The 19,475-nt window shown below is 35.3% G+C and overlaps 1 protein-coding gene across 3 annotated transcripts in view; it reads left to right on the top strand.

Moving 5' to 3' along the window:
- The window catches only part of SCFD2 (sec1 family domain containing 2), a 426,762-nt gene that overhangs the window by 190,661 nt on the left and 216,626 nt on the right, over positions 1-19,475 (top strand). For all 3 annotated transcript variants that reach the window (XM_026508880.4, XM_057309879.1, XM_026508881.4), the window contains exon 5: positions 2,664-2,913. In XM_026508880.4, the coding sequence (XP_026364665.3) occupies positions 2,664-2,913 (250 nt within the window). The remainder of the gene's footprint in view (positions 1-2,663; positions 2,914-19,475) is intronic.

Genomic DNA, 19,475 nt, shown 5'->3' with positions numbered 1-19,475 from the left:
AGTCCTAGGATGGCTTCAAATGTTTCAGCCATTTCCTTTGAGAAGTGGCTATGTTTACACTGGGTAAATCATGTCTTGTCACCATATAACAGTAAAATCTACCTGTTCTTTTCCATCCGTACCTATTCATTCCCAAGACTTATCATTTTGTTTTTGTTTAGTGTGTTGTGAACATCCAAGATTTTTAGTGGAAATAAATGGTAACAGCTGTTTTTCATGTACCAAATAATATAATTGTGAACCTTAACCTTGAGATGATATGTCCAAATTTCTCCAGGTGTGGAAATGACTTGACGAGAAAAGTTCGTTTTGGGGTAGTCATCCCAATACAGAATCACATCCAGCTGCTTGCCATCAACTTCATTCAAAGAGAGAACATTTCTATAGGCCATTTATTTAATTCCAAAACTCCCTTCTTAACCTGGCCTTTCCTCTTTAAAATAGTGTATTTTCATACACATAAACATACATTTACCCTGAAGTTGCATCTTCCTTCTTTCCTGCTTTGTCCTTCTCCATAGTCCTCACCATCATGTAGTATACTATATATTTTACTTATTTTGCTTCTTAATTGTCTGTTTCACCCAACTAGAATGTAAACTCTATGAGAGCAAGGGATTCGTTTCGTTCACCGCTGTATCCCTAGACCCAGCATAATACCTGGAACATAGTAGATACTCAATGAACCCTTCTGAATGAATGACATGAAAGTTGCAAGTTGTGATCATCTGGCCCCTGATTTTAATATACATACAAATAGCTGAATTTTATTTTATGGGATTATTTTATAATATAAGTGAAATAAAACATATTATTTAAGCTGGGGATTTATCTATTCACCAGAAATCTCATAATTTGTACGAGACGTGGTATAGTTACTTAGAAGTTAGGTGGTTACTCCAGAAATGCAATGCTGTTATCACATGCAAGGAATTTTGAAATTCTCTGCTAAATGTCACTCTTGAAATTAGTGGAAGAGCTAAAAGGAAAAAAATGTTTTGTTTTAAAGTGAATTACCTTCAGATTCACCCAAAGATATCTTGAACCCTAAGTGACATTGTCCAGTTTGATACCTCATTCTACTCACCAAGTTTAGCAGAAAATGACTGTTCATTGTTATAAAAAAAAATCCTATGATTCTCAGGGTGCTTGGGTGGCTCAGTCAGTTAAGCAGCTGCCTTCAGCTCAGGTCATGATCTCAGGGTCCTGAGATTGAGCCCCACATTGTTCTCCCTGCTCAGTGGGGAGCCTGCTTCTCCCTCTCCCTCTGCTGCTCCTCCTGCTTGTGCTCGCTCTCTCTCTCTCTGTATGTAAAATAAATAAATATAATCTTTAAAAGTAAAATAAAATAAAATAAAAAATCCTGTGATTCAGTAATCGCACTACTGGGTATTAACCAAAAGAATACAAAAACACTAATGTGAAAGGATATATGCACCCCTATATTTACTGCAGCATTATTTACAATAGCTAAATTATGGAAGCAGCCCAAATGTCCATTGATAAATGAATAAAGAAGTGGTATGCATATACAAGGGAATATTACTCCGCCATAAAAAAAATCAAATCTTGCCATTTGAAACAACATGGATGGACCTAGAGAGTATAATGCTAAGTGAAATAAGTCAGTCGGAGAAAGACAAATACCATATGATTTCACTCATATGTGGAATTTAAGAAACAAACCAAATGAACAAAGAAAGATAAGAGATAAAACAAAACACAGACACTTTACTAGAGAACAAACAGATGGTCACCAGAGGGCTGGTGGGTCGGGGGATGGCTGAAATAGGTGAAGGGGATTAAGAATACATTTACCATGATGATGGGGCACCTGGGTGGCACAGCGGTTAAGCGTCTGCCTTCGGCTCAGGGCGTGATCCCGGCATTATGGGATCGAGCCCCACATCAGGCTCCTCTGCTATGAGCCTGCTTCTTCCTCTCCCACTCCCCCTGCTTGTGTTCCCTCTCTCACTGGCTGTCTCTATCTCTGTTAAATAAATAAATAAAATCTTAAAAAAAAAAAAAAGAATACATTTACCATGATGAGCACTAAGTAATGTATAGAATTGTTGAATCTCACTATATTGTACGCCTGAAACTAATATAACACTGTATGTGAACTATATTGGAATTGAAATTTTAAAAATTTAAAAAATAAATGAAAATAAAAATAAACTTTGCTTTTGGAATTAAAAAAATCTATTCTGACTAATATTTGCTAATATAGAGAATATTAAAAAGAATATACTATAACATTCGAGGTAACTCCTCTGAAAGAATGTCAGCATTCATTTAGGATATATAGATGCTGACATGTTCTTTCATATCGCTTTACAAATACATTTTTTAATTTAAAACTTCTGGTATCTGAAGTACTTAATGCTTATAAAACTAGTGGACTCTTACTTGTATATGCGATATATAAGGTCGTATAAAAGGGCCTGCAACTTCACTAGCTATGCTATAAACTAGATCATACCAATCGACCTAATGCCAAATTTCTTGCAGTGTTCCCTCCAGGACAAGAAACAGACAAACAAGAAGCAATCTAGTCAGTGAGCATCACAAACTTGTTGCAGCCATCTTTGGACTGATGCAGTGCCGTAATTACGTTCGTGTGTAAGAATGACATCTTTTCTTATTACCACCTTTTATTTCAGAGCATTGGGGAGTCGACAATGTCTGTTGTGTTAAATCAGCTGCTGCCCATGATTAAGCCTTTGAACCAGAGGACCAACGATGACTACAGCCCTGAAGAGCTGTTGATTCTCCTGATATATATTTACTCTGTCAGTGGAGAGTTCACGGTGGACAAAGACCTGGGGGAAGCTGAAGAAAAAGTGAAGAAAGCATTGGCTCAGGTCTTTTGTGAAGAGTCCGAATTGTCTCCTTTGCTACAAAAAATCACAGGTGAGTGTTTAATAAAAAAATAGAGGCATAAACATCACTGATACAGAGAAGGGTTTAAAAATAAAGGCAGTTTAGGAGGAGGATGAAACTGTCTTCATTGGAGTTGTTTGGAATTTTATGAGGCCTGATGAATACCAGCCAGCCTTTAGGATTAGAGGTTTGCATTGCAGTGTTTTTGTTCCAGCTGTAGTGAAATTGTCTTCTGATTGCCCGTCAGAACTCCTATTTTAGAGCCTTGTTAAAATAGCAAAATTTTCACAGGGTGTAATATCTTTAAGAAAAAATAACATGTGCAGCCTATTCAAAGGGTTTCTGTTGACATATTTTCTTTGAGATTGTCATTTCAAACTTAAAGCACACACACACACACACACACACACACACACACGTTTCCCTCAGATGTTATGCAACGTCATAAGATTGAAACTTGTAATTTTCAAGAGTACTTTTATACTTTTTGCTTCTCTTATTTCATTTTGAATCTGAATTAATTGGTAGTATCCAAAATAATATCCAAACATCCCAGTAAAGAAGGCTATGCTGATTCGGGAAAAAGATATAGTTAAGTATCATACACTCTAACCATTTTTACTTTTAGAAAGAACTGTGACATAACTCACAGAGACATTCATTTGTGTTTTTCTTATCAAATTCACTATTTTGTCTATTTTGTACAAAGCTTATTTCCATTAGTATGAATGGAGCCTGGGTCTGTTTAAGAGTGGAAATTGTTAAAGCTACGCACAAAACTTAAATAGTCTAAAAACATACCTCGTTTCCCTTCACTCATGAAAAAAACATACCTAGTTTCCCGCACACTCGTGTGTGTGTGTGTGTGTGTGTGTGTGTGTGTGTGTATGCGTATGTAGGCATGTGTAGACCTCTCCGTTCAGAAGGGCTCCACTGAGGCACGTTATGTATTTCCCAACTCCTCCTCCTGTCACCCGTCGCGCCTCACTGAGGGGAGCGTCCAGACCGCTCTGAAAGAGGCCGTGTAGCTGTCCACCAAAGTGCCCCATGCATGTTGCTGGCCTTCGTGCCCACAGCTGACCTTTTCTATGTCTGGTTATGGAAAATGAAACCCTGACAAGATGGAAACCGAATGAAGTTTCCACAAAAATGAAACATTTCCTTGCCAACTTAAAATCTACTTAAGGGAAACTTGTGGAATTTGCTGGGATTTCATTAAGTTGCAGCTCTATATGCGACTACATGTGTTTGTTTGGCTATAAATGAATATTGACTTAGAAAGGTTTAATATGATTTATACAGTGCTTCGAACAGTAATTTGATTCAAAGTAAATTTGAATGCCAGAAGAATTTAATTGGAAGTTATTCTTAAAATGCATAATTTCAGAAACAGACAACAAAGATGGTTTGTTTTAACTGAGGTTCTTTGGAAGGCTTTTCTGTAACATTAGTATGTTGCTGTATTATTTTGGGAATTGAAGTCATGCTGGAAGAGCATTCGTTTAATACCCGCCCAAGGTGTTTATTGACCCAGCATTTCACTCTTTATTACTTTCTCTCTTTATGATTGCTGAAGATATTGCATTCTCGTGTTTTTTCTCTTGCTTTTAAATGTGATTTCACATTTAAAAACACTTTTGTATATTCATCTTTATATCAGGAAATTAATAAGTTTAGCAAATGAAGCTTAAAAATAAGAATTTGTGGAAATTTTGGTATTTTAAAAAATTTTAGAGACATCTTATTTTGTAATACGAAGTATTCATTCCTACCTAGACTAACTTTGGATGTACAGTGTAAACAGGGCGGGTAAGATGTGCTACTTAAATTTGCCATTAGTGAACTTACCAGTGGAATACGTATGCATTGCTCCACCTCTGTGGACTCCGAAAGGACTTTATTTCTGAAGATAGACTTTTACTTGGCCATAGACTTACCCCTATTAAGTACGTTGGAGAGTCAAATGTTCTGAGACGTAGGATTTATGTTTACAATTAGGTGCTGAGGCAACCGTTTACATCTCAGGAAAAAAAGCACTAGGATGGTGTTGGGGTAGCAGTGACCCAATCTCGTAGAACAAGGTGGGATATCCCATTATATAGTGAAAGAATTGAATCGCCTTCCAAATCGCCTTCCAAATGCTTGGCCAGTCGTGGCACTAGGTTGGCCTGGCTTTCCCGGGAACTCGCGCAGTGTTACGTTGATGTTATCCCAGCTTGTAGTCTTGGCTTACTTGTTCCTGGGTGGCAGGATTTCTTTTATGGCTTGTGCACATTTTGGGGTTGGTGAAATTTGGTTTGAAACTATTATTGAAAGCAAGCAATTAATCAGTAGATTTCCACTTTTTATATTATAATTTTACTAATCTTAACATTGTTAGAATCAAGAAAACAATACTTTTTCTGTACTGAATACTCAAGCATGTGATCATCACCCAAAAGTGAAAGGATCAGAATTTGAACCCAGGTGTTCTGGATCTGGAGCCCAGGTCTTTAAACAAGAGATTCTACACCTGCTACAAGCTCACTTCCATAACCATTGCATTTATGATAGTTTGTAACTCACGCTTGCTTACACTTACTGTTTTATGCCATGTGTGCTTAGCCATTCCATCACGTTCTTATTTTACAGTGAATTAATATCTGGTTAATATTGTAGATATCACCTGTTCTTTTTACTCCGTCTATAATATACTTACAGGTGCTTCCTCATGCCCTCCTGTTTTTGTGCATGTATTCTCTTTGTTTCTGCGTTGCTATTAAGAAATTAAAATATTATTTCTAGTCATTGAAATCTGTTGGTTGTCTAGCTTTCTAAAATAGGAGTAGCAAACTTAAATTCTTTTTATTTCAATGATATCTCTTGACAATAATTGCCCTGTGTTTAAAATTCATATTTCCTCTTTATTTGTTGAATATGTAATTTACTTTTGGCCATTTCTTTCATTTCTCCTTATTCTTCCCTTTTTTGGAAAGCACAATAAAAAATTGTAATTGGCAAAACATACCAAAACTTAAGCTTGGTCAATGGCAGCATACTATTTTCCTTTTGATAGCTACTTTTAGGGAGAATGGTGGGCAAAAACTCTTTTCTACTCACACAAAATAACAAGGACTGGCTCCCTGGGTGTCAGGGATAGGAGCTGTAAAAAGAAAATTGGTACCGCCTGAAAATGTCATTTACTGTGCTTTCTCAGCCTTGCTAAGTTCAAAGAGATTATCAGTTTCCGTGTATGTTAGTGTTTGCCTGGCAGTCACAAGAGAAAACAAAGGAAAACTATTTGAACTTTCTTCAGAGAATGAAGTCAAAGTTCGAATTTTAAAGATCTGTGTAAACTTGGAATGTCATCATAGAGGGAGGTGTATCAGATAAAGCATAGAGCTTAGATGTAGAAATCCTTTATTCAAAAGTCCTGGCTCTGTCATTTCCTAGCGATGTGTGTTAGTCACCGAATCGTCCATCTTTGAACCTTGATAATAAATGTAAGTGCTGTATTGATGACCACTCAATGATTTTACTAAAAATAAAATGATGTGATATGTGTGAGCTAATTTCCAGTCATGTACAATGTAAATAAGTAATCTTCTCCCATGGGTGTTGTTATTTCGATAGCTTCTAGCTATCATGTAGGGCAGTACTTCCCAACCTTAATCACATTGTGACACACACAGACACACACGAGTATGCTTGCATAGTGTACTCAGGTAAGTGGACAGAACTTTTTGGTCACGGGCAACCAGCCCTGGGCCTTTGACCTGTCCAAGCCCTTCTTACCTAACCTGTGAACTGAAGTGAAGCAGCTTGACGCACATGTAACCTAACCTATTAGGAGCAAATCAGTACTCCAAGGGTATGTTGGTCAGAAGGTTCTGGAACCAGAAAAAAAGGAAAACAGAACTTGTGTATAGTTTTTGACACCCAAAACTATTTTGGAAAAATTTCTTTTTGGTGAACAACTTTTATGTTACTTATTGATTTATGTCCCTGGGTTTTTATAGTATCTTTAAAGGAAAGGTCAATAAGGGCTAGATCTCTTGAGTTTAGTGTAAAGCTAGGGAATGAGTGATTCAAAGTATTTTTTAAAAAAGCAAAACTATAGTTCAAGATAGAGGCATGATAATACCATGGAAACGGTGTTTATATTTATTATACTCTTACTCTTCTTCCTGTTGGTAATTTGGGATTATCACGTATTATATCATTAATAAGGATTACACCTGGGTATGTGTAGTGGGCGAATTACCAGATTAGCTTAACAAATAGGGATTTATTTTTTCTCAGCAGGAATTTCAGAGATAGGCAACAGAAGTCATGTTCTTTCTGCTTCCTTCTTTCCTTCCTTCCTTCTTTCCTTTCTTTCTGGTTTTGTCTTCATGGTCACGAGGTGGTCACTCCTCCTTGACTTATTATGTCCATGCTTTAGCCGATAAAGGAAGAAGATTGGAAGTAAGAGGCATGTATTAACAGAGGCTGCCCTTTTTCGTATTAGGAACACAATAACATTTCTCCTGTCCTACGTGTATCGTTGGCTAGAACTGGGTTTCATGACCACCTCTGGCTCCTAGAGTATTTTTCTGGGCATCTCTTTGTCATGACCAAAGTCAGGGTTCTGTTACAAGAAAGGAGGTGAGAATGGACAGTAAGTAAAGAACTTGTATTTGCTGCAGTTATCATTTTAGGCTTCCCTGATAGGAAAAATTGTAAGGGAAGATAATATACTGTGAGGTGGAGTGATGCCCAAGGTACTTTAATCCTTGGTACAGTTATAATATTGAAGTTTCTTTTACAGTATATACTGGAATAATGTGCTATTGTGTGCTAGTATCACTGGACTTACATCACGAATATTTTAACCCTATCAGTGTTTGTTGAATATGTCTACATACCTGGCATTATTCCAAACACTTGAAGCACCAAATCCCTGGGGGCAGTGGTGGTGGAATGTAAAGGCTCTCAGAACAGGATTAGGAGTCGTGTGTCTAGGTTTTAGTTCTGACTCTGGATCTTAGTAGTGGTGCCAATCATTTAACTTCACTGACTCTCAGTTTCCTCATAAATCAAGTGGAGATAGTAATGATAGTACCAGACTCATGAGATAAACTAGTCAAAGTGCTTGGTGTGGACCCTGGTGCATGTGCTGTCAGTGTGTGCTCTTCACATCGTTATCATTATTTTTATCATCATTGTTATTTTGTTGCCATCATCATTATCGTCATCAGGCACTGGCTCTCCTCAAAGAGCTTACAGTCATTTTAGATATCAGACGAACACACAAGACACTGCAGAACAACATGTTATCCCATATATAATTAAACACCCAAAATCTGTGAATTTGGATGCTCTGATGACTTGGTTTTAAATGACATCTATGAACAAAGAACTTCAAGCTACCGTGTTGGGGTTTGACCAGATAGAATCCTGTATAGAAAAGGATTGGGAAAATAACAGGTAATAGCATCATTATAGTATCTGGTAATTCTGATTAATACTATAGTGTTTAAAGCACTTTTATACCCAGTATCTCCTTCGATCTGAAACAAATATATAAGTTTGAGCCAATAAGCTTACATGTCAAAAAAATATACCCTAAACACTTGAGCCCAAATGAAATAATATCTATGGTGCTGAGTTCCGTTTGAGATAATTTATTCACAAAATCAACTGCTAACGTTTCAAATATGGTTTGTGACAAAGAGTCTAAAATTGTATCTAAATTTAAAAATAGTAGAGTTGCGGTTGTCACTATGTTACCATTTTTCCATGGTGATTCCCTTCTTAATAAATCTTTTTAGGCAAAACCCAGGCACACTTTTGGTAGGTCCCATCGTTGCCAGGGTTTTTATAAGTGTAAAGACTCATCTGACATGAATTATTATGTTTTACAGATAGAAAGGTTCTTCATTTTGCAATTGAGAAAATCAAGATCCTGAAAGGTTGACTGACTTGCCTCAAATCACCAACCAACAGCTTGGTCAAGGATGGGACATGGATAGGACCACATCTCCTAATTTCCAGTGTAGAATTCTTTTTACCTGATTAGAGATTCCCAGCTTTTGGCCTATGTATCCCTAGAAAAAAAAAAATTGGACATAGAGCAAAAGGTTCATGGATCCATGTGTGCTTTATGCATTATCCATAAACTAAGTATTACTCTTCACATATAAATATGCAAGTATTTGTGGATATCATGATTTATAAAATATAAATTCATTTAAAGAGATTACTGGGGTTATAGAATTTTTTCCCTTGTATCTTTCAATTAAGAGATACCAAAAGCATGATTATATGGTATCCTCATACTTTAAATATGTTTGAAACCATGTGTTACAATAGGAGTCTCAAACTCAAATGTTTACAGGGGCCAGCAAGTAATATAAATAAGTAAAATGGGTTAAGTTTTAGAAAAACAATATTGAAAATGTGATGACAATTAGCAAAGGATATTCAGTCTTTTTTTTTTTTTTAGATTCTTTTAATTTATTTCAGAAAGAGTGAGCGAAAGAGAAAGAGCATGAATGGGGGAGGGCAGAGGGAGAGGGAGAGGGAGAAGCAGGCTCCCTGATAAACAGGGAGCCTGATGCAGGACTCGATCCCAGAACCCTGGAATCATGACCTGAACCAAAGGCAGATGCTCAACAGACTGAGCCACCCAGACGCCCAAGGATATTCAGTCTTAATAGAGAGAGTGATAGGGAACGGCAGGGACCGTGTCAAACTGGGGATCCTCTGATTGTTACCAGGAGAGCGTGAATCTGATACTCTAATCTCTCAAGAAACCAGGAATATTATTTTTTAATGAAATATGAAGAGTGAATATTGTAGAAGGAATGTTGCTTAAGTTCTTCTCATGTGAAGATGTATTTTTCTTGCTAGATGTGTAGTTGTGCTTCCTTTGCCACAGAATTCCCAGTACTTTTACATAAAATAATGGCAGGATTCCTGTTACTCTAACTGGAATAATCAGAACTGCACATTGATTTGGATAAAATGCATAAATTGTCTTCATGATGGACCATGATTTTTTAAATCATCTTCAACTTCGTTAAAGTTTCATTTTATGGGATCTTGTTTCCTAAGGTTTTTTTCTCTCCCTCCCTTCTCATTTGTCCAATGCCCTTTTTTAAGGTCGATCACATATAACAAATGAGGAAAGGCAGGTCCAGTTTGGAAAGCACTGTTCTTAAGGACACTGGGAAGATAGTGAGTTCTCGAGTAGTTCCCTTGCATTCCCTAGAGGAAACCTAATAGAGGAGAGTCTCTTCATCAACTCTGAATGAGGAAGCAGTTCGTTTTTCAGTGGGTTGTGGAAGGTACCTCATGGTACTTTCGGGTCTACTTTCCAAACGAAAAGCATTTTTGTGCCCTTATCCGTAGTGAAACAAAGCCACATTCTACAGCCAACAGTAGAAATCTAGTTGCAATGATTTATGACAGCTTTCCTCTTTTGAAAAGCTCAGGTAAACATAGACTATATAAAATTATTATTGCTATTCGTGTCTGCCACTTTATTATAAAAACTTTCGTCTCTGTTACCACAAGGCATGGATGTTTTATTATGTTAGTAGAGATATGTCTTTCAAACAAAGCATTTTTCATAGTTGGCCAAGTGCTTTTCCCATCCTTGTAGAAAGTTAGTCTTCTTAGTAAAATATGAAATACTTCCAAACAGAAAACTGTAAAAGATGAGGAGCCAATAAGAAGTTCTCCTCTTATGCTTCCTTTACTGTAGCACCTCTGCATTCTTTCCTCATCTCACAGGTTTGCCTCAGTAATTAATCAAATTTCAGACTGTGCATTTCTGAAGATTATTGCTCCTGAGGGCACTATTCCAATTGAAAAACAGTTTTCAAAATTTCAAAACTCTTTCCCTTGAGAAGTTGTTCCTTAAATCTTAAGTATCCCTCCTGGTTTGGCAATGACAAGGCTGTTGCTGTGGCAACTGGAAGAGTGATCCTAAAAACTCATTACCAACCTTCATGTTACCCACACTTGAATGAAAACTTTAGCTCATTACAGTAGGTGACAGTGTACAAAACCATGATTATGGAATCCACCCACTCAGCTGGAAAAGTTCAGGAAGTAGGGTAAAATTTATTTTAGAAAGGATTCTACCTTATTTCTTGGTTCTAATTTATGGATTTTCAGTTATTGTGGCATTCCAATATTGGACTTTTCATTAAGGAATACACCTTCCTTTCTAATGTTTCAGATTTTTTGTTTCAGGGCTGCCAGAAAAAAACAAAATGAAAAACAATTTTAAGACTGTTGTTTCCCATTATGGTTTGCAACACAGTTTGGTATAATAAGGTCTATTTTTCCTCTTGATTTCTAAGATTTCTGCTGGAAACTCTGATGAAGAACATATGTCTGCCCTAAATCTCTCCCATGAGAAATGTTGGAACTGTTACATTTAGTTTTACTGTCCAACATATTAAAATAGTTAACCACAGCACTTATTACAAAAAAGCTATATCAAGTGAAGTTTAAAATGTTTATTTCATATTTAAAATATATCACAAGCTGTGTAGAAAGATATTTAGATCTGTCTATTAAGGTAGCTAACTAGTTAAGCATTTTGCTAGCATATTAAGGGATCACTACAAATTACTTTCTCAAGTACTTAATTTTTCCATGTCACATCATAAAAACAATCATTCTTAACTAAGACACTGAAACAGATATTCTTGCATTGGTATTTATGTATGCACAAATGTGTAAGACATACTGTCCATATCACTAATTTTTGTCTGCACATGATGTCAATAATAATGATTGTTAATGTTATGGATGGATATTAATTATTGCTGATTCTTATTGCACATTACATGTGGTATAAATTTCTCAATCATGAGAAGGAAAAATGGAGTACATGGAATACAAGAATAGTTTTCTTGAACATGTAGCTATGAATGAAATAGGAGAGATGGGGTGCTGTGGTTGAAAAGGGTGCAGCTGTGGGGGAGAGGGTGCTAATTTTTACTCCTAAATATGCTCATATCATAAAGCTAGTATGAAGGTTAAAAGACAAAAATAGTAAAACTAAGTATGATCATAATGATTAATTAAGGGATACTCAAGATAAAAAGATTTAAATGTGACATCAAAAACATAAAATGGAGGCAGGGAGAGTAAAAATGTTTAGAATAGGATCGAACTTAAGTCGATATCAACTTAAAATAGACTGCTAAAGATATGAGCTGTTATATGTAAGCCTCATGGTAACTGCAGAGCAAAACCTATAGTAAATACATAGAAGATGAAGTGAAAGGAATATAAACATACCTCTAAAGAAAGTCACCAAACAACAAAGGAATACACCAAGAGAAGATGAAAGGAACAAAGAGGAGCTACAAAAATAGCCAACAAACAATGAACAAAATGGCAATAAGTAAAACCTGTCAATACGTACTTTAAATGTAAATGGACTAAATTCTCCAATTAAAAGACATGGGAAACAAACTGAAGGTTTCAGAGTGGGAGATTGGGATAGGCCGGTGATGGGTATTAAGGAGGGCACGTATTGCATGGTGCACTGGGTGTTATACACAAGTAATGAATCATGGAACAGTACATCAAAACTTGGGATGTATTGTATGGTGACTAACAACATAACATAATAAAAAATTATTATTAAAAATAATAAAAAATAAAAATAAAAAGTCAATATAATTTACTGTATTAACTAACTAAAGAATAAAAATAATATGATCAATTAAAAAAAAAAAGACATGGAGTGGCTGAATGGATTTTTAAAAAAAGTGACCCATCTATATGCTGCCTATAAGAGACTCACTTTAGATGTAAGGAAATACACAGACTGGACATGAAGAGATGGAAAAAGATACTCCATGCAAATGGGAACCAAAAGAAAGCTAGAGTAACTGCATTTATATCAAACAAAATAGACTTTAGAATAAACTTTAAAGACAAAAAAAATGGACTTACATAATGATTAATAGGTCAATCCAACAAGAGGATGTAATATTTGTAAATATTTATGCACCTGATATAGATGCACCTAAATATATAAAGCAAATATTAACAGACCTAAATAGGCAGAAGTAGACAGCAAGACAGTAGTAGGGAATTTTAATACGGTACTTACATCAACAGATTATCCAGACAGAAATTCAATAATATCAGCATTAAGGGACACTTTAGAACAGATGGATTTAACATATATATACAGAACGTTCTATCCTAAAGCAACAGAATACACATTCTTCTCAAGTGCTTATGGAACACTTTTCAGGGTAGATCACATGTTAAGCCACAAAACAAGTTTTAATAAATTTAAAAGGATCAAATCATATCAAGCATCTTTTCCAATCACAATGGTATGAAACAACATATGAAATCAATTATAAGAAGAAAACTAAAAAAAAATAATAAATATGTAGAGATTAAACAACATGCAACCAACAACCAGTGAGTCAATGAATCAAGGGAGAAATTAAAAAAAAAAAACCAAAGGAGAAAGAAAATAATAGAAACAAATGAAAATAATATAACATATCAGAATTTATGGGCTATAGCAAAAACAGTTCTAAGGGGCAAATTCATTATGATATATGCTTCAAGAAATAATAAAAGTCTCAAACAACCAAGTTTCACACCTCAAGGAACTAGAAAAAGAAGAACAAATGAAGTCCAAAGTTAGTAGAACAAGGGAAATTATAAAGATTAGGGTGAAAATAAATAGAGATTAAAAAGGCATTAGAGAAGAGCTGGTTCTTTGAAAAGATAAACATATTTGACAAGCCTTTACCTAAACTCACCGAGAAAAAGAAAGAGAGGACTCAAATAAGAAATGATAAAGAAGATGTTACAACTGATACTATAGAAATAGAAAGGATTATGAGACCACTATGAACAACTATATGCCAAAAAAATTTCAGAACCTAGAAGAAATAGATGAATTCCTAGAAACATACACTTTATCAAGACTGAATCATGATGAAATAGAAAATTGGGACAGACCAATTACTAGGAGGAGATTGAATCAGTAATCAAAAACCTCCCCCAAAAACAAGAGTCTAGGACCAGACAGCTTCACTGTTGAATTCTACCAAACATTGAGAATTAATACTAATCCTTCTCAAACTCTTCCAAAAAAAAAAAAATATATATATATATATATATAGAAGAGGAAGGAACTCTTCAAAACTCATTTTCAAGGTAAGCATTGCCCTGATACCAAAAGCAGACAAGGACACCACAAGAAAAAAAAATTAAAGGCCAATATCCCTGATAAACTTAGATGTAAAAATTCTCAACAGAATGTTAGCAAACTGAATTCACAATACATTAAAAGGATTGCACATCATTATCAGGTGAATTTATTCCAGGAATGCAAGGATGGCTCAACATCCACAAGTAGTCAAGGTGATATACCACATTAACAAAATGAAGGACAAAAATTGTTACCATCATCTCAATAGATGCAGAAAAAGTATTTGACATAATTCAACTCCCATTTATGATAAAAATTCTCAACGAAGGGGGTGGAGAAGGAATGTACCTCAACATAATAAAGGCCATATATGACAAGTCTGCAGCTAACATTATACTTAATAGTGAAAAGCTGAAAGCTTTCCTTTAAGATCAAGAACAAGACAAGGATGCCTGCTCTCACCACTTTCATTATACATAATATTGGAAGTCCTAGCCAGAACAATTAGGCAAAAAACAAACAAACAAACAAAAAACAAAAGGAAAGAAAAGAAAGAAAAAAGGAATCCAAACTAGAAATGAAGAAGTAAAGCTGTCACTATTTGCAAGTAATGTATTATATATGGAAAATCCTAAAAGACTCCATCAAAAAACTGTTAGAACTAATAAACAAATTAAACAAAGTTGCAAGGTACCAAATCAAGACACAAACAACCAATGTTATGTTTCTATACACTAAAAACACTGTATCAGAAAGAGAACTTAAGAAAATAATCCCATTTACAATTGCATCAAAAAGAATAAAATATGTAGGAATAAATTTAAGGAGGTGAAAGATTTGTATATTGAAAACTATAACATTAATGAAAGATCGAAGAAGACACAAATAAATGGAAAGATATTCATGCTCATTGCTTGGAAGAATCAATATTGTTAATATGTCCACACTATCCCCAAACAATTTATAAATTCAGGGTAACCCCTAATAGAATTCCAAAGGCATTTTTCAAAGAAATAGAATAAATAACCCTAAAATTTGTACAGAAACACAATAAAACCAGAATAGCGAAAGCAATCTAGAGAAAAAACAAAGCTATATATATCATGCTTTATTATTTCAAACTATATTACAAGCTCTAGTAATTAAAACAGTATGGTATTAGCATAAAAACAGACACATAGGTCAATGGAATAGAATAGAGAGCCCAGAAATAGACCTATGCATATATAGTCAATTCATTTACAACAGAGGAACCAAGAATATACACTGAGTAAAGGACAGCCTCTTTAATAAATGGTATTGGGAAAACTGAACTGCCACATGCAAAAGAATGAAACTTGACCACTGTCATACACCATACACAAAAATTAACTCAAAATAGATTAAAAATTTGAATTTTAGACCTGAAACCATAAAACTCCTAGAGGAAAACATAGGCAGAGGATTCTTGACATAAATGTTGGTGGTGATTTTTTTAATCTGACACCAAATGCAACAAAAGCAAAAATAAATAAGTAGGACTACGTCATACTGAAAAGCTTCTTCACAGCAAAGGAAATCATCAACAAAATGAAAAGATGATTTATTGAATGGGAGAAAATATTTCAAATCAAGTATATGAAAAGGGCTAATAGATATATATAGAACTTATACATCTCAATAGTAAAAAAAAAAAAATCACATTAAACAATGGGCAGACCAGATGTCCATCAACAGATGAATAGATAAAGAAGATGTGGTATATATATACAATGGAATATTACTCAGCCATCAAAAAATTGAAATCTTACCTTTGCAACAATGTGGATGGAACAAGAGGGTATTATGCTAAGTGAAATAAGTCAATTAGAGAAAGACAATTATCATATGATTTCACTCCTTTGTGGAATTTAAAAAACAAAACAGAGGATCAAAGGGAAGGGAGGAAAAAATAAGATGAAATCAGAGAGGGAGACAAACCATAAGAGACTCTTAACCTAGGAAAAAAACTGAGGGTTGTTGGAGGGGAGTTGGGTGGGGGGATGGGGTAGCTGGGTGATAGGCATTAAGGAGGGCATATAATGTAATGAGCACTGGGTGTTATATACAACTAATGAGTAACTGAACTCTACCTCTTAAACTAATGATACACTATATGTTAATTCATTGAATTTAAATAAAATATTTTTTAAAGGGCAATAAGGGCAGAATATCTGAATAGACATTTTTCCAAAGAAAACATGCAGATGGCCAGTAGGTTCTTGAAATAATGTTCAATGTCATTTATCATCGGGGCAATGCAAATCAAAACCACAATGAGATACCATCTCACACATTTTGGGATGGCTATCATCAAAAAGACAAGAAATAAAAAGAAAGGGAATAAGAGAATTTTTATGCCTTGCTGGTGGTAGGTAATGGTGTAGCCACTATGGAAAACAGTATGGAGGTTCCTCAAAAAATTGAAAATAGAACTATAGTATGAACAGCAATTCCACTTTTGGGTATTTACCCAAAGAAAATGAAAACACTGACTTGAAAAGGTGTATGTACCCCTGTGGTCATTGCAGCATTATTCAAAATCATGAGGATTTAGAAGCAACTTAAGTGTTCATTGGCAGATGAATGAATAAAGAAATTGTGTGTGTGTATAATGGAATATTATTCAGCTATAAAGGTATGAAATCTTGTCATTTGTGACAACGTGGATGGACATTATGGGCATTATGCTAAGTGCAAGAAGTCAGACAGAGAAAGACATACCATATGATCTCTCTTACATATGGAACCTAAATAAACAAACACACAATAAAACAAGCTTATAGATATAGAGATTGATGGTTGCCAGAGGTGAAGGTTAAGAGGTAGGAGAAATGGGTGAAGGGGGTCAAAAGGTAAAAAATGAAAAGAAAAAAAGAAGAAAAATAGCTTAGCAGGGAGGGAGCCTAATTTTTACTCCTAAATATGTTCATAGGTACGTAACCCAAAAGTAAGTCACTTATCTTGCTTTGAACTCAGGATCCTCATCATAAAATGAGAGCCTTATTAGGTGAATCTAAGGTCTCTTCTTTCTCCATCATTCTATGGTTCTAGCTTTATACGCTTTTTATTTTTATGTGAATCAGTATACTCCCTTCCCTACTTCGTAATCAGCTTCTCCTCAATACATTCTGTCTTTTTCAGGATACCATTATCATCTCAGGAGGGAAACAATGGAGTCACTGACTCAACTTCACCCCATATAGCAGTTGGCTACTCCCTGCAGCCCATCTCTATTGTCTTTGAGATGCTGTTTACATCTCTGCAAAGATGCTCCCTTACTCCAGGCACATATTGGCCATGGCCCTCTCTCCTTGTCTCCCCACCCATTCATCACACCAACTGATGCCAGGCTAACATTCTTAAATTTAATTTTATATCTTAATACCTTTATAGTTTTTCTTCCGCTATTACAGTCAGACTTTCTCATTGTATTAAATTTGGAAATGGAAAGAACAGTGTAGAGGCCACATATAATTTTCATTTCATTGAGTACTGATGAAAAACAGATTTTGCCATTTGTATTTACTCTTCTGTGAATTGCCTGTTCATTGTCTTTTCCTTTTTTCCTACTGTATTATTCATTTTATTCTTAGCGATTTAAAAATTAGAGCATTTGGAATATTAAGGTTATTAACACTTAGTCATATGTTTTGCTTCTTTTTGTGAATTGCCTGTTCATGGTCTTTTCCTTTTTTTCTACTGTATTATTCATTTTATTCTTAATGACTTAAAAATTAGAGCGTTTGGATTATTAAGGTTATTAACACTTAGTCATATGTTTTGTTAATATGTTTTCTGAGTTAGTATTTGCCTTTCATATTGGCTCATCCGGGAAGCCCAGAGATAGAACTATATTTAGGAGAGTTGGGGTAGGGGCTCCAACAGTGTGATCAGGACTCTTTGCATCTTCTAAGCTTTTCTTCCTTTAAAGTATCGGCCTCATTTTTTCAAATTACAACTGCCTCTGTGGACTTCTCCTCCCTCCCAGCCATTTCTGGCTTATGTCATTCTAGAATAGCAACCCAGGAAAAAGAGAGAGAGAGAGAGAGAGAGCGCTTTTCTGATCAATCCTAGGAAACAAAGTTGACTGACTTTTGACCACTGTTGCCAGCAGAATGGGGTTTCCTCTGGCTGTGCTGAGTCATGTGGTCATAACTGTGTTGGGAAGCAGGAGGGAGGGAGGCAGGGGCAGGGATCTGGAGAAATGGACAGTAGGCTGTGACTGACAGTCCATCATTAGCTCTTAGAATGGGGTTTGGAGTGATTCCACAAAGGAAGGGATACTAGCATACAGTCCTGACATACTGATATATGCATCTTGAGAACATTCACTAATAAGCCAGTTTTTCATCTTTATGATTAGACAAATACAATTATCTTGTCTTCCATCTCTTGAATTTGATATTTTACCTGTAAGTGGACCAATATGTCATTGACACCTGAATAATGGCTTTGAGAGTAAGAATTTGTATACCTAAAAATAATTGTCCAGAATTTTCACTAGTGCCTTAGAAAACAGTATCAGAGCAACTGTCAACTAAAGTAATTCTTAGAACTAAAGCTGCTTTCACCATGTGATTGCCCCTCAAAACTCAAGTAGCAGTAATTGTGCCTGTCATGCATCGCTGTGTAATTACTTATAATTCTTAGAATATGAACTTTAGAAGGGTAGGGATTGTCATTTGGATAAATCGCAAAGCTCCATTCATGTTATATGTTCTTAAAATATCTATAATTGGATTTTTTTCTGATTACAGAAATCATTTGTTCATGGAGTACTTTAAGAAATACAGAATAAAATTAAAAATTACCCATAAACCCACTACCCAGAGAAAACTATTAGTATCTCGACATGTATTTGATGTTCTACTGCTAAGTAGAAATTCAGATCCCACATATGCTTCACAAGTAAAGGTATCAGGTAGGATTTTGTTTTAAACCTTTTGGACAGTTTCTCTATTCAGGTCACAGTGCCTAGAATAAGGAAGGTGCAGGTGTATTGTCAACATAACGTTTGTAAAACCAACATTGGAAAGGAAGTTGTTGGGAATATGAGTGCTGAATCCCTGCCCCAAGTCCTAGGAAACAATGTCCCTCAAAAGTAAAATTACCTCTAATCACAATATAAAGGAAGACCCTGTAAGCCCAAAAGGTGGTTCTTAAGAACCTTGGGTAAAAATAAAAACATTTAGGTACAAGCAGTTCAGCCTAAAATTGCAGCAGAAGAAAATTAAAAAGGGACACAACCGGCTGTGGGCTTTGACTTGTATTAGTTTATTATGTGAGAATAAAAGATTAATATTTTAAAAACCAGAGGGAGAACATATGTGTACAACCATGGTGATAGTGGTTTGTATTTTGAAATTTAGGCTTAAATGTAACCAGGAATGTAATTCCC

The sequence above is a fragment of the Ursus arctos genome, unplaced genomic scaffold, assembly GCF_023065955.2.
Source record: "Ursus arctos isolate Adak ecotype North America unplaced genomic scaffold, UrsArc2.0 scaffold_9, whole genome shotgun sequence".
NCBI lineage: Eukaryota > Metazoa > Chordata > Mammalia > Carnivora > Ursidae > Ursus > Ursus arctos.
The sequence above is the reverse complement of the archived record's forward strand: the minus strand, read 5'-3'. Positions and strand labels throughout refer to the sequence as shown.